Source organism: Platalea leucorodia, assembly GCF_965183815.1.
Source record: "Platalea leucorodia genome assembly, chromosome: 15".
Taxonomy (NCBI): domain Eukaryota; kingdom Metazoa; phylum Chordata; class Aves; order Pelecaniformes; family Threskiornithidae; genus Platalea; species Platalea leucorodia.
Genome location: NC_138837.1, coordinates 9,105,247 through 9,121,285, shown reverse-complemented (window position 1 = coordinate 9,121,285; position 16,039 = coordinate 9,105,247). Strand labels below are relative to the sequence as shown.

The window sequence follows — 16,039 nt, the reverse complement described above, 5'->3', positions numbered from 1 at the left end:
CCACAGTGCTCAGGAGAAAAGAGGAACTGAGTAAGTATCAAAGCTTGATGTCACCCATGATGGGCAGCTGGGGATGTGGATTAGCATCTCTACAACACTGGCAGGTTCTCTCTTGTGGAGATGTCAGTGCTGGTGAAAGGTGTGATGACTGACAGCCCTGGAGACAAGAGCCATCCGCGTACCGCAGCCAGCACGCGGGGAGCTTCCCACACTTCCCAATTCTCCCAGGGGAGTGGAAAAGGGGAGAGCCAGCCCCCTCAGCAAGCGGAGCCCTGAAGTGCACAAATCTGTTGCAAACAGGTTGCAAGAAAACCTCATTTCCGGAAAATCGCATGGAGCCAGTAATGACAGTCAGCAGAAAAGAGCAAACCAGCTATCTCCAGCCCCAGGTGAGGGTCCCTTCAGCATCCAAGCATGGAGCTCCACATCACCTGATAGCCTTTCTCAGGACTTGTTTTACTTGCAAAAGTAGGATGTGAAGTCCAAATTCCAGCTCCCTTGGGACTGCACACGAGCCCTGCTGCCAGCACTGCCATCCAGGGTCACACTGATCCATCAAAAAGAAGCAGAAGGTGGAGAGCTGGCATGGGCACAGGGCTGTGGCGAAGAAAACGAATGCCTTGCTAAAGACAGGTGTGAACAGTGAACTTCTTGGCATGAGCCAGCTCCCCAGAGACACCAGTGACCAGCATTGCCTCTCCCAGCTCAAATCCCAGAGATGGGGCTGAGCCCAACAGCAGACAAGGACAAAGACTCCACAAGAAAGTCTCTTCTGCATTATTTCTTACACACTCCTCTCCTCTAACTTCTCTGGAGACTTTCCAAAGACAGAGGAACATAAGTGTAAGGGGATCCCACAGACCTAGAAACTGGGAAGATGCATGGTGCAGCATGCTAGGACCACAGAAGGCGATGCCTCGGCTGTCCCTGCCTTTGCGCCCAGATAGATCAGATTTACTTCTCTGTGCGTTCCGGCACTGAAAACCAGATATCAACAAGTCTGCTGCTCCTGGGCTACCAGAACAAGCTCTCCCTTGCTCAATATTTACCTATTGGAAAGTCCCGCTAATTTACTTTGCCAAGGCACTATGAAACCTGCAGTCTTTCTTCTACAGGAGACAAACAAAGACCACGACCACTTAACCAGCTGAATTCAACAAAGCTCAAAGTAAAACTGAACCTATGCGCCACCTAAGTGGAAACATCCCATCACATCGGCTGGGATCAGTGCCTCGAAGGTATCGGCAATTAGGCTCAATCCTGCAAAACCTAATCCAAGGAGAGAAACCCCAAAGAATCTCTCTCCTTGAACTTGATAACTGTCTCACAGCACCTGCAATGACAGGCAACCACGGCGAAATCGATACAGGAACATCATTGTAAGAATTAACCGTACCTGACGATGCATCCTTCTCTATTAGAGTTATGATCTCATCCAATTATGGATCTTTGCTGAACTGGTAATTATGAGTTTGGTACTGTGACTTCCCACTAAGCTATTGCTTTCCTTCCACGAGGGAGAGAAGAGTCAATGAAAGTAAAATGGAAAATTCCTTTCAAGGACGCAGCGATGGCAAAATTTAGCTAGACAGGAGGAGAAATACAACAGGGACTTTATGCAAGACAATTCCCTCGGTTAGCCACCACCGAACATGAACAAACCAGGTTCTCACAGCATCACTCAAACGCTAGCGTAGATCTAACAGCCAGCTCTGTGCAACCGTGCAAGGCAGCTCTTCCTCCTGAATTCCCTTCAAACCCAGCTACCAAAGCAGCTCAGGTGAACAACAGCTTATTCAAAGAAAAATAAAGGAATTCATCCTATTTATCTATTCCTTTATATTTGCCCTACAACAAAGCTTAAACAAACAACCCAAAGCCAACATATGTGTCAATAAGAGTATCTTTGTACCCAGCATACATCACAAGTGTGTTTTGAGTGACTGACAGAGCACTTGACCTCACTGGGAATGCCGTCAAGGCAGCGGGAAAGCAAAGATTTATCTACTTTTCATTAAAACCACTGTTTTCCACACCTTGTTCACATACCGTCTCCCCCTTCCCTTGTGGTAGCTGAAAAAAAACGCAAACCTTCAGCGACTTTTCCAAAGTACCCAAGGAGACTTTCACCCAGCCCAGTATTTCAGAATAAGTTATTGAAAAAACTACTTCAGCATTTGGGAAATTTTCCCCCCATGCCACTGATTTTTTTCAGAACCATTTCTTTGGTCCCTGTTTGCAACACAACCAATTTCTTCCTTTTCTCACAAATCATTTTACCCATAATGCAGATATGTTCATACTGCAACAGGTAACTTTAACTCACGAATTCTCTCCCTACTTTTCATCTAAAGCTCATTTTAAACTCAGTGAGAATTTCTCATGCTTCTAAAACACATAGGAAAGAAAAAAAAAATTTGAACGCCCTCCCTTTCAGCAGGAACAAATGCAATACACCCCTGTGCATGCGTGTGTTTGTATCCATGTGCAATCATCAAGCTGATCAGAGGTGTTGAGGTAATTTCACATTCAAATAAACACATTGCAAGCATTTATCAGAATACCTAATCATTGAAACAAATGGGGCTGCGTTTGCTGTGGTGGGCGCAGGCATCTATCTGACGTGCTGTGCTCTGCCAATGCCCAGCTTAATACAGAAAACAAATGAAGGCAGAAGACCCACTGTGCAATTTTGAAATTGCTTCCCAACGTAGTTATTTCCTGACAGTGATTTTTCAAATGCAGCAGCAGCAAGGCTCACCCTGTCCTCTGCCAAAGAGCTTGGTCCGAGGGTCCCGAACAAAAATGATCCAATGTGATGTGACTGGAAGAAACGTGGACACTAATTTCAAACTGTGGATGATATTTCAGTTTCTCACCTCCTCTAACTCACAAAAAAGCCTGAAGGGACTCCAGTCTACAAATCCCTGCCCCAGCCCTCATTTTGAATTTGTTCCTTTTAATTGCCTTTGTGCTGAGAGGAAGGCTGGGAAATTTCTGTCCGACGGATGCTTTGCATGGGAAATAAAGGGCAGAAAAGAGGAGTCTGGAGCAAGGAACTGCCAAGGTGACCATCCCCAACAGCCGCACTGGCGGCAGGACAATGACGGACACAGTCACCACGCACCACTGCAGCTTTGGGGAAGTGCCAGGGCACGTGTAACGTAACTGATACTAGAAGCCATCAAAGAAACCCACAACCTCAACAACATCACCGGGAAATGCTATTTATGGTTCCTGCATGGTGCCGCATCATGCGAACAGCACACCTCAGGATGTCCTTACCACTACAGACTAGTATTGCGGTCCTTACCTAGACCCATACAGTATCAGACAGCATCGCCCATGGAAACAGTCAAGGTGCTCCACCATTTTTTTCCTCTTACGCCCATGCACATCACCAGTACCTATGTCATTTTGTACCTTTGCTTCGTCTCCGGCTCCGATACTGCTCAGTGTAGAAGGTTAGCTGGGTTTCATCATCCGCCTCTGAGCCAGAGTTTCCTTTGGCACGTCCAAACCCGATCCCACCTGCAAGCAATAGAGAGGAAAAAATCAGCCCTGTCAGCTAGGATGCACGGCAGCAGGGGGAGCTGGGAGCTCCTTGGCAGAGCTGCTGGATTTGGCCAGCATCCACCATTCCCAGCCCAGGTGCTCTGCTTGAGGTCACCAGAAGTGACCAGGGACTTTTACCACTCATGATTTTGCCGGTTCCTTATTGCCCTCATCAAGAATCAAGACCCCACAGTGCCAACTGTGATGCTTCCTACCCCCAGAAAACTATTTTACAAATGCATTGCAATGTATTTACAAAGAAAACCTTGGAATGTAGAAGCTGCTCTCCCCAAGGACAGCCGCACGGTGAAGTACAGTAAACTTTAGGTGCTTGCCTCAAAGCAAACACAGCTGAGACAAGAAGCACGGGGGGAATACAGCCCTCAGGGGGCACTCAGGACCCCACTGCATGGCAAGGGTCCTGTTTCACTCCCTCAGCACCCACTTTGGCCCATCTGCTCCACCAGCTAGTCATGATGGCCAGCAGCACGTGTCCCTGCAGTGGCCAGCACCAACAGCTGTGGCAAGGAGCAGGGCTGGTTCATGGTTTACCCAGCATCTCCCTCCTGGAGCAGGGAGTCGGAGGGGGATGCTGGAGGAGCCTGGCTTGCTTCAGCTGCCGGACCCAGCAAGGACTGATGGATGCTTAAAAGGCAACAGAGACTCTAACTGGCAGAAACCCTTCAATCCTTGCAGAGTTTAAAGCAAAGAGGCCTCTGGGGGTTGACAGTGGCCCTTTAAACTGCCATTAAAATATTTTACTGTTTTTAAAAAATCCTTTATTATAGGCAGAAGCACAATTTCCCCACTTCTTGGCAGGAGAGCAGAAAACGAGCGGTACCTTCTGCCCTCTGAAATCCTTAATCACCGTGATGAGAGGTGGCTGGCAGGAGCTGGAGGGACGCCGGGAGCTCCGCACGTGGCTCCTGCTCCGTCCATGCCCCAACCTGGCCATGCAGTGCCCTCGCGGGGGGGTCTCAACAGGGAGGGGGTTAGGAAGAAGCTCCACCAGCTCCTTTCCTCCTGAAAGAAGCAGGAGGGGTCAGTGCTTGCACACAGCAGCATTTAGTGCTTGAACATGGGGTCTGGGGAGTTTACAGACTTGCACCCCAAACCATAACCCACCGTCAGCCCCTCTTCAGACCCCGTATCACAGCGAACATCCAATGTCATGATACACCTGCACCCAGGGACTGGGGATTTGAAGGGCACAGCAGAGTGGTAAAACCAATAAGGCTTATTCGCATCAGCGAGGAAAATCTTAATTAACCTCGGCTTCTAATGCAGGCCCTTGGGCCACCGGCCAGGACTGCAGCTCTGCTGCACGTGCCCTTCTCCTGCTGAGCAGGGACTGCCCTGGGCTCTTCTGCTGCCAGTGGTGCCCAGGGCTGGGTGACAGACACCAGCTATGGGAGGGCTTTCACCCTAGAGCTCAGCAGAGCCATCTCCTCTGCCCAGGAGAAGGACCTGGATGCTGCCTGCACAGGCAGGACATGGCATGTCCCTCTGCCACCTTCCCATGAGCCAGACTTGGTCCCTTTTGTGCAGGCAGATAGCCAGGGGCAGGCAGAGGCAGTGATCTCCAGTGCTCGCTCCGCTCTCGCACCCTGCCGAGGTGACCAGGCAGCCGGTGCAGGCAGCAGGCAGCCGGTGCAGGCAGCAGCCGCTCCATCAGCCACTGTCCCAGCCCCCTCCGGCCGCTCTGCGTTTGTTTGCCGGCTGCGTCTCCATGATGGATGGCGCTGACATGTTAAATTACTCAGGCTGGATGTCTTCGGAGAGCTGGTGACAGCGATATTGCATTTTCTGATTACCCAGCACTGTGCAGGATGTATAAATACAGAAGTCAGGAGACCCAGCGTAGGTCCCCAGCCCGCAGAGGAAACGTCTCCTCTGACCCAACACGTGGTGGCAGAGGTCAGCCTGGAAACACGAGCCCAGGGCAGAGAAATGGCTGCAAAGGCTGCACTTTTATCCCTTCACGCTATCAAGTATGCTGGAATACATCTTGGTGGTGGTTTTGGGGGTCCCAGGGCCCCGTCAAGGCAGCCTGTAGGATGCAGGAGCTCTGATCCTCAACTGATCCCACCATTAACCTGGTTTCATGTTTAACTGGCCCCAAATTCTTGCTGAAGCATCCTAGTGAGATGGTCATGCTTGGGGCAATACCTCTTGCACCAGCTCCACCGGCCAGCCTCGGTGGCAGGCTGCTCAGCAGGGCGCGGGGCTGAGGAAGCTCGCGCCAGGGCCGAGGATGCTCACAGCAGAGAGCACCCACGTTCAGCTGCTGATGGGGATGAACAGGGAAAGCACCCAATTAGAGCCAAGCAGCCCTGCCTGGTCAGCACTCCTCTTTAAAAAGAGAGAGAAAAACATCAAGTAACAGAAGAAACATCCTAATCACCATAACCAATTACAAAGCAGAATAAGATGCTTAAAAAGAAAGAGGACAGGGAAACAGCAACTTCGCAGCGCCAGGTACCCGTAACGCACCGGCAACTCTCCACAGCAGCTCCCCAAGGAGCTACACCCCCTTTACAACCAGTTTACTCCTACCATTTCAATTTAAGAAAAAACAAAGCTCCCCTACTCGCCCACACCCCTGCCTCTTGCCCCACCACAGGTCCCCCAGGCGGTGGGGCAGGAGGCAGGGGTGCGGGCAAGGAGGGGGAGCTCAAGGAAGATGCTCTCGCCTCTAATCCTGTTTGCAGATTTACAAGCCTGTTAATCCATTCAAACAGATCGCAGCTCAGCCACGCGCTGGGGCAGGGCGCTCGTTTTGAGCCTGACATTAATTTAGCGGGGAGCAAGGCGGGGTGCCAAGGCAAACACCTCTTGTTATGGTGTAATTAAAGACAGTAGCGTTAACACTAAATATGGACTACAGAAATAAAATGTGGGAATTAGAGGCTCTGTTACCCCCAAAGACCTTTCTTTAGCCAAAACCATGTGTTTCTTTTAAAGGTGCATTTCTGTCATTAAAAAAAAAAAAAAAAAGCAAACCTGACATTTTAAATCCCTTCCCCAAAGCCAGGAGGTTACAGAGCATCTCAGGGAAGCAAAATGGATGCAAAACAAATCAAAACCAAGTTAAAATAAAGAAATAAGTAATGGGAGCTCTTTGGATAACTCCTGTCTGAGGCCAGGTTGACCTCAAATACTTAATCCTTCCAAGCCAGATGTTATAACAGAAGTCTGAATCTGAATCTGAATTCTCTCAGTGCCAGGAGGCACACAAGGCGCGAACATCGTTCTTCCACTTCGATCAGTCTGCGGCTGCGTGCTCTGGAGCCCCAAGGGCCACAGCGCAGTCTGCTGTTGGTTTTTTCCTCAAGACATGGCCGATCCAGTTCCATCTCCTCCTCCTCACTTCATTGCTGATTTTCTCCATCTCCGAGTTGATGCTCGTCGTTTCTGCAACTTTTTATTTTTTTTTTTTCCGGGAGGAGGTAGTTGGCCTCCTGCCCAACCCCCATGACTTGGAGGGCCAGTGGTTTTTCTGTCAGGGTGGCCTTCCCTTAGGCTGCGTTGGTTCGCGGCACCTTCTTCAATTTTATCCGGTGCACCCTCCAGAGAGGGATCCCCTATCCACCACCCAGGGGACGCGCCTTCTAGCCGTGCAGCCCCAGCCGAAGGTTATAACAGAAGTGGGAACTCTTATTTGTCCCCAACTGTGTCACCCTGGGTGACACCTCTGTCCATGTGTCCCCTTGCCCGCAGCCACAGCGCCACTGCCAATGCAAAAGGATTTTCTGCATCCCTCTCCTCCAGAAAAAGGGCCAAACCCTACACACCACAGCATTCAAGACCCACAACCTCCCTACTCAACTGTGTTCAGTTCACTCCACCTCCACACTCACTTGCCCCGTGCAATGCAGTCTCCCGGGTGTTCAACAAGCCCCTCTGCTCCCAGGCTTCCCAGTAAAAACCAGCTGATGAGTCCCCCTCCCCTTCTCCCCAGCACTGCGGCAAGGTCTGTGCACCAAGGGCTGGCAGGGTGATGTGGAGCCATACAATTAGCTAAGTGGAAATTTTCAGTTTAATTAATTTACCCCCCAAAAGCACACCAGTCAACTGAAAAAACAAATGTGGGCAGAGAAAGGTAAATTAGATGCCTTTTTAGGGAGAAGAAAAAAAAGGGCAAACATTTTCTTTTGAAATTTATCCAGTCAACACAAAAAAAGGATAAAGAAAAAAAGCCTTTTAAAAAATGAAGAGCTCTGCTCTGGCTTGTCATTGCAGCAGGGGTACACATGCACGCACACTGGTTTCAGCTGATGAAAATTCTTCCTTCGCATCGATCTTCCCTTTTCTTTCTGCCTATGCCCAAAAAACCCACACCGCGGCGGGTGGTGCAACAATCAGGTGACAGCCCCATGGCTTCCACCGCAGAAAACTGGGATCACACTGATCCCAGATGGCTGCCTTTGCACAGCTGTGAAGGGTTTTATTTTCACTAAGGACCAACTCATGGAGCTGAACACGATGCTTTGACTCAGATGAGGTGAAAGCTCCCAGCTGAACCCCAAAAAACCCTCGCCAGCAAAATGTGACACTGAGGGCACCACGGGACAGACAGACGGGGCGAGGCGGGAGGTAGAGATGTCCTGGCAAAAGCATGGACCATGGGCGAGCCCAGCTGAGCCGCGGCTCTCCTCCACAGGGCAACTTTGGATAACTTATGGCACAGACAAGACCTCTAGAACAGAAGAAGCCGCAGCCCTGATAAACAGCGCATCCCGTCTCAGGCAGAAGGCTCTATTTAATCGCTTATTTCTTCTCAAAGCCAGGGTGCTTTTAAAGGCCTGCCCCAGGAGAGGGCACCAGACCCCCTCTCTGCGCAACCCGGCCTCCCCCAAGGCCACCTCCCAGCCCTGCACCCCGACATGCCACCCAGCCCTTGGGGTGGGCGCACAGGGTGGTCCATCAGCCGAACCCGCATCCTTGGACCCTGCGCCGCTGTCTCTCCCTGCGTTTCCCAGGGCATTGCTTCCTGGTTTAAACCCCGCTCCCATGCAGCCAGGTTGGGATGCTCCGCGTACCAGCCTGGCTTCATTTTGGGAACCAGTAAATCCAGACGCTCTCGGATGCAGCATCCTTCTCTCCCACGCTGCCAGCCCTCAAGCGGAGATATCCTCCTTCCAGCCCACCCCTCCTGCACCTCAGCTCTTACCATCCTCGCTCTCCCTCTATTATTTATAAACTCTAAATGCACTTCACTCGATAAAAGTGTTTGGGGAGAAAGTTTGTACGAAAAAGGCATTAGACAAAATAAAGTTATATGATACTGCAAATGGAGAGGGTGGTGTGGTTTGTTGTGTTTTTTTTTTTTTTTAAGTCAATCTTCTTGGCAAAATACGACCCTTCCCAGAGCTGTGAGAAACACTTAGTGCAGAATCAGATTTAATGACAAGCAATAGGCAGCAGTTTAAATGCACTTAGTGCAGGGAAGCGAAGCAAGGCAAAGCTTATCCCAGATTTGTTTTTGCTGGGCTGGGGTGGCGTGTTGTTTGTTTTCTGGTTTGGTTTAGCCCATGCTTCTGCAGGAGTGGCACTTGGAGCCCTTTCGGAGCCTTTCCGTAACGGAGGAAATCTTTTTGCTGTGCACGGTTCCTGCAGGGAGAGCACTCCAGCTGTAGGGCTTTGATGAGGTTAAGCATTAATTAAATCGAACCGCGAGAAAATAATTACACACATGCATCCATCAGGCCAACTTGTCACTACCCAGTAACAAAGTTGGATGCAAACTCCATCAGTGGAACTGTCACATGGCTGTTAGAAGGAAATAAATGCATCCCAAATGGACAATTTCATTTAGGGGGAGGAAAAAAAACCCCATGGATTGCAAAGGATTAATGAGGCGAAGGGTTTGTGTTTGCAATTGGATGTAAAATGCAAACATCGTGAGTTGCGATATCATCGTTTAACCTTAATGTTTGATAGCACTCCAACCGCTCGCCCGCCGGAAGGACAATTAACCGCAGGCTGTAAAAACAAAACATCCAGCACGGGAGAGGTGCAGGGAAAGGCGTGGATACGGCCTCAGCAGCAGTGCCCGGCTACAGCTTTTGCAAGTGAAAAGAAATTTAAATTAAAAGGAAAACAGGATGGGATGGGGCTGTGGGGAGTGATATCTCCACTGGAGATGCTGGAACTGGCTTGCTTTTTGGGGCTGCTCACTCATTTCTGAGACCTTAAAATCTTTTTTCTAGGGTGTGCTGATGAGGGCTCCCCTAGGTGGAGACACTCAAAGTCACAGTCCCCTCCCGAAGCCTGTGGAGTACGTTTACCTTGGGCAATTAAGGCCAGACACAGCTCCCCACCATCTCTGACAGCACACGCAACCATCTGCGAAGGAGCTGCCGGGAGGAACAGAGACTCAAGGAAACCATGGCAGATTGGGCATTGACACTGTGGGGACCCATCCTGCTCCTGGTGCAGACAAGGAAACAGCCACAGCAGCACCTTCCCAGCTAACCTGGGCCCTTCCCTTCCAGCCATCCTCTTCCTTTCTACCGGAGCTGAGCCCTGCAGCACTGGGGTGCAGTGAGACATCTCCACCCATCTTGCAGCAACTTTGGGACCATCACAACCAGCTCAGGACCAGAGCAGCTCGAGGTGCCGGTGCCCAGCTCCTCCTGATCCCCTCCCCTCGCCTGCATCCTGCCCCCAAAGCCCTTCCCCAGCCCCATGACTCAGGCATTAGAGAGCCTGCCCGGTGTGGGGCTGCGGAGCAGGCGCCCCAGCATACCCGACACGCTCGCCTAATGCCCCAGCAGACAGCCGGAGAGCAAAATACAGTGACAGGCACAGCAGGGAAGATTTGTGGCCAGGCAGCTGGGTGTGCTCTGGCTCCTAGGGGGTCCCTTCCCTGCCTGGAGTGCCAGGAACAGCACAAGAGCTCCAAGGGAGACAATTTGTTTTCTCCAACATGGGTCTGGCCAAGCCTGTTGCTGGGGTCCTGCTGTACAGCCCAGCTTTAATTGCACATGGCTGAGGCCTGCCTGTGCCCTGGGAGGCAGGGAGGGATGGATGGAGGGTGACCTCACCAAGCACTGTGACTGGGCTGCCAAGCGGGGCAAAGAAGCTGGAGGGGAAATTCAGCTCCCCATCCCAAGCAGGGATGTTTGGCACGAGCTGGTCTCCAATCCTCACATAGAAGAAACACAAGTCTGGGCAGAAATGGAGGGCAACAAAGGGCTCTCCTGTCCTGGTATCCACTGACTATTCCCGTGGCCACTGATGGGCAGAGGGAGCCAGGGGGCAGTGGTGATGGGGAGAGGGTTGGGAAGACCTACTCCTGCCTTGGGCCATGCTCTGGCATGGTGCAGATGGGGATTTGCAGGGAAGCAGGGGAGCTCCAGCCCAGGGAGGTGGGAGATGGAGGCTGTGTGTCCCCAGAGATGGGGGACAAGCTGGGCTGGCTCAGGGCCACACTCTGCTCCCATGCAGCCAGAGGGTCTGTCTGCAGCCAGGCATCGTGTCTCCTCCTAAGCTCAGCTGAGAGGATTAATTGACTTGCTCCTTTAGTGACCGAAAAACCTTTTGCCTTCAGGCGGCTTAAAAGTGAAATAAAAACAAAATAAAACAAAACAAAGAGGCTAGAGCAGGGAGTCAGGGAAACGTCACCAGACAGTCACTGTGGACCCCAAAGCACCCACACACATGCACACTAAAATCCAGATAAGTATTTGAATAACTACTAGAAAAGAAACCAAATAATTTAAACCAGTTAAAGAGTCAGAACATTTTCTTCACACTAAGTGAATAATTTATGGGCAGAGCTATAATAAAAAAAAGCCCTTTCCACGCCTGTATTGCAGGAAAACGTATCCAGAAAAAAAGATCACATTTCAGACTCATAAATAAATGAAAAACAAAACCAAGAGTAAACAGAAAGAAAAATATTTCCTTCCTGATTCCTGGCACTGCTACAAAGCCCCGCAGTGCGCAGGGTAGATCATGGCCAAGGGACCTCTCTGCCCATCATCCCTGGATGGACCTCAACGCCTCCTCGTCCTCCACAGCTGGAAATCTGGACCCAAACCCTCCACACAGCCTTGGCACTCACTGCTTAACCCACGGCAACTACCATTTCAAGCAGCGATAGCGATAGGAGGCAGCAGTTTCCCTTGCTGAGACTCAACGCAAGGACCAATCCTGCTCACGGTGCTGTTCCAGCCAACATCCTCCTGTTGCTCCGGTGTGGCTGGCAACAGCCATCAAGGCTACAAATAAAACTCAGCATCCCTCCACCACGCTTTTGCCTGGTGCAGCCTTTAGAGCCATGAAATGGGGCTCCCACCCTCTGTGTGCCCCCTAAAAAAATAGTCCAAAAAACCCAAAGCACACTGGGACAGTGCAATGAAGAGAGGTCCCAGTGATGCAAGTTACAGCCAAAATGAACTTTACCCCTTCCTCTGAAACAGAAACTTGCCAAGAAACTGTATTTCACTCCCACCAAACCTTGGTTAGCCAGGGCAGCTGGCAGGGACCCTGGACTTGCAGCAGACCTGGATAAATCCCGGGGGAGGGGGTGGGGGCGGGCCACTGTGACACCGCTCTCAAGCACCTCCACCAGACCACCCAGAAGATGCTGCATGGGGTTTGTCCCTCTTCACCCTGTCACGGAGGAGCTCTGGGGTCCCCACGCTCAGCAGTGAGGGCAAGGAACTCCTGCGTTCTTCCCCAGCCAAACTCCTCTGGACGTGGCCAAATTCAGGGCATCGAGGAGCAGCTGGTGACTGTGGCAGCCTACCTCGGGGCCGGCTCCGGCGTTTCCGTCTCCCCACGGACGTGCTGCGCAGCGCGGGCTGGAGCTGCCCGATCTCAATGGGCGTGTTGGTGCGGAAGCTCTCCTTGAACTTCTGCATCAGGGACTCCACCGTCTCCTGCGTCACCTCGGGAGCTGCAACACCAGCAAAGGGACTGCGGTTAAAAGAGGACCAGGCCACCACGTCCCCAGTGCCCATACCACCCCTTCCTAGCAGAGGACAGTGTGAGCCAGAGCTGAGTCCTCGGGCAGGAGTTCTGCCAAGACCCTGCGAAGTACCCCACGGGGACCAATCCAGCACTTTCCAAGTCTTACCAAAGCCATAGAAATTAGAAAATTGTGAGTTTACAGAAATTGCGTTTTTCACACTGCTTTCCAGCATTTTGGATTATTCCTTGCCTCTTCCCCCATGTGCACGCAGGGCACTTGGAAGCATCATGCCCTTATCCAAGTAACAGCCTGAAGGGTTCAAAACACACAGGAACCCCCCGGGCACTGAGCTGGCTTTGGGTTAGATTTAACTCTTCCCTGGGAGCCTGGAGTCGAACACCAGGCTTGGCAGCCTTTTGCAGGGTTGGGTACTCCCCAGCAGGCAAGTTTGAGATTACAGAGCAATGGGCAAGGCTGGGGTGGGAGCCAGGCAAATGATGTACAGCTGGTTCAGGCATGCTCCGAGCTACAGCAGCAATCCCTGGGGTATTCCAGGGGCTGCACTCGCACACTGGGCAGCAGCACCTGAGCTCAGGAAACAGCTTGCTGCAACGCCCCATGGCACATCACAGCTTGCTGATATTTAAGCAACTCCCCTCCTTGCTCTCACACACCCCCTATCCAGTAATGCCAAAAAAAAAGCCCAGAATTGTCCTATGAAACTCGCCACCCACCCACACAACGGGCGGTTACAGATCACAAAACCACTCGCAAAGAGCAAAGATGAAACTGAGGATCAAAAGGTTCGTCCTACTGCAGGCCACAGAGGTCTCCCAGGTTTAACAAACGGTTTGGCCTCTGCCAGCCCCTTGAATAAACTCATTAGCAGAACACCACCTCTGTCCTGGCTCCATTTCGAGAGTCACAAAGTCCCTCTGATTAGCTCCTGAAGCTCCCCCTGCCCACAGCATGCCTGTGCGGGGCTGGCAGGGATCACCCACCCTATAGCCTCCTGCTTGGAAAAGGGATGAGCAAACGCCTTGGAGCTCCCCAGTCTGCCAGGAGTTACAGGCTGATGCATCACCCTGCCGCATCTCCCAGGTCGAGAGACACATCAGATCTGTATGGAGCTCCTCAGGCACCCAGCAAGCTTGAGGTGCGTAACTGCTCTGGACCATAGACTCTAACTCCCTTTGCAGCATGCAGCAGGGTGCATTTTACTGCAAAATAAGAAGATGGCCATACAGGATGAGGCATTTATAATCCTAGACAAGGATTTGACTTAAATGTGGAGTCTGCAGCAGACTCCTCCAACAGCCACCCGTGCTGCAAGGAGGGCAGAGCCACCACCACTCCGTGCCACAGGCAGTGCCACACAGGCCCACAGAGCAGCTCCCCCTTACTTCTCCCCAAATCCCAAAGGTGATGTCCTCGGTCTCCTCAGGGGCAAGAGGCTCTAGACCAGCCCAGGGTGCTTTTTTAACCCTGCAGGCTGCAGAGAAGGTACCGAAATCTGCCGGGGCCACTGAGAGGGGGAGTGCCGGAGAAAAGCAGATGGGCTGCTGTGCCCATGGGCGCAGGTGCATTGGGAGGGCTTGGGAGAGGATCCATTCACCCAGCGCTGCCGCACCAGGCGACGGAGAGACAAGGATTGAACCCACTGCCTGCGTAAGCACTGAAAGCGAGAACCATTTTGGGAGAGCTCCAGAGAGAGGGCGGCCTGAGGGACCAGCTATGTTACATCTTCCAGTCATTCAGCACCAGCCTCCACCAGGCACCACAGATCAAAGGCAGAGCTCCCCAAAGCCCCCTACTTTTACAGCAGGCGCAGCCGGATCCAGTGGTGTTGGATGCCCCAGCAAGCAGCATCACGGGGCGGGCGGGGGGGAATCAAGAGCAGGGAAAGGTCTCCAAAGAGTATCTAGTCCCACCCCTGACAGCACACATCCGAATCCTTCTTGCAGGGCTCCTCTGAGGCACTGGGGAAGGATGCTGCGGCAGCACCGGTGCGGCTCAGCACCCCGCCGCTGTGTCTGCGGGGGGAAGCCCATCCCCGCAGCTCCTTCACCCAGGAGCAAGCATAGCAGGACCTCCCTGTGAACAGATGGCAAGTTATTTGAACCTCGGGGCTGTGTGATATCAAACGTGCGCAAGTGGAGCAAGAGGCTCGGGAACCACGCGGCTGAGGCTTATTTACCGAAAGGAGGCCAGAAGGAGAGTGCGGGAGGGGAGGAGGAGGGGACCATGCCTTCAGCTAGCAACGAAACACGGCGAGGTCACGGCTCTCTCATGGTCCCTGCTCGGCTGATGGGAGTAATCAGCATCGCAGTGATTGTACCCCATCTGGCCACCACGCTCAGCACATCCATCTAGAGGCATCTGCTCGCACACTCGTCAGTGGAGCGAATGCCAAAAGCGGGGGGGAGCATTACCTTCGCGAGGAGAGGGTCCCTGCAGTCAACGGCTATTTGCGATGATGCTACAAATACTTACTCCAGAAATGGGAGCAAAAAGCCAGTGCACACTGCTTTGCACAGCTTGCGTGCACCAGCACATCCTTGGCCTCTCCGTGCCCCTGAGCTCTGGGGTTTCAAGCAATGGGGGGAAAAAGAAAAAAGAAAAAACCCTTGTCGACTGATCTCAGCCAGCAGAGTTCGACATGGCCAGCATGGAGGAAACCCTCGCTGACAAAAGAAAGGTAGCTGGGCTTCAACTGAATGAGCATCAGGGGTCAAGGATGAAGGAAGGACCCTTCATGTACTGCCAACCGTGACAAAAGGGAGGGAGAAGAAACCAATGCACTGTAACGTAATGAGGCACAGCACTCACCGAGGCTGCTGGGACCCTGTTGAGTATGGGGGTGTCCCTCACATCCATAAAAGAGACACAGTTCACTGCAAACTACCACCTGGGCTTTGCCACCTGGGGATTTCCACAGTCAGCCATATGAGCCCGGGCATCTGGGGGTAGGAACCTATCACCTGGACCGATACCTCCCTGGGCATCACACAGCAAACACGAGTTTGCACACACACACCACCATGCCACGCACACACTGCACATGTGCTTGGCATTCCTGTCTCCCATGGATGTAATAGTTCTGAAAAGGATGGGAACACACACTACCGCAGGGCACTGCAAAGCTTCAAATACCCCAGCTCTGCCCTGCAGGACCTGCCTGGGCTGCATGTGCCAAACACGGGCTCAGCCAGCGGCTCCCAGCGCTGCCACGCTACCCGCACGCTGCTCCTCTCCCCAGCATAATGCAGCCGCATCGCCAGCACCTGGGCACCGGCTCCTCCCAACAATGGCCGAACACAACGCAGATTTAAAGGCGATAGGACCGTCCTTTCCTTGAGCAAAGCTTGCCAAACCGCCTTCTCCCCCATCCCTGATTTCCAGGGGATAAATCCATCAGGGCTATTGAGCTCACATCTTCAGCACCACACTGAGAGTTTCTCCAGCCTGGCAGAGGTGGTGAGATCCACCCTGAGGTTTGGCACAATGCTATGATCTCAATCTCACCCCATCCTATAGTGAGGGCCTTTGGCAGTGTAACAA

The 16,039-nt window shown here is 52.3% G+C and overlaps 1 protein-coding gene across 1 annotated transcript in view; it reads right to left on the bottom strand.

Annotated features, from left to right (window-relative positions):
* Nucleotides 1-16,039, bottom strand: part of ASTN2 (astrotactin 2) — a gene marked incomplete at both ends in the record, with an annotated part of 359,009 nt that overhangs the window by 235,750 nt on the left and 107,220 nt on the right. The window contains 2 exons of the mRNA XM_082327894.1: nucleotides 3,424-3,531; nucleotides 12,314-12,463. Coding sequence (XP_082184020.1) covers nucleotides 3,424-3,531; nucleotides 12,314-12,463 — 258 coding nt within the window. The remainder of the gene's footprint in view (nucleotides 1-3,423; nucleotides 3,532-12,313; nucleotides 12,464-16,039) is intronic.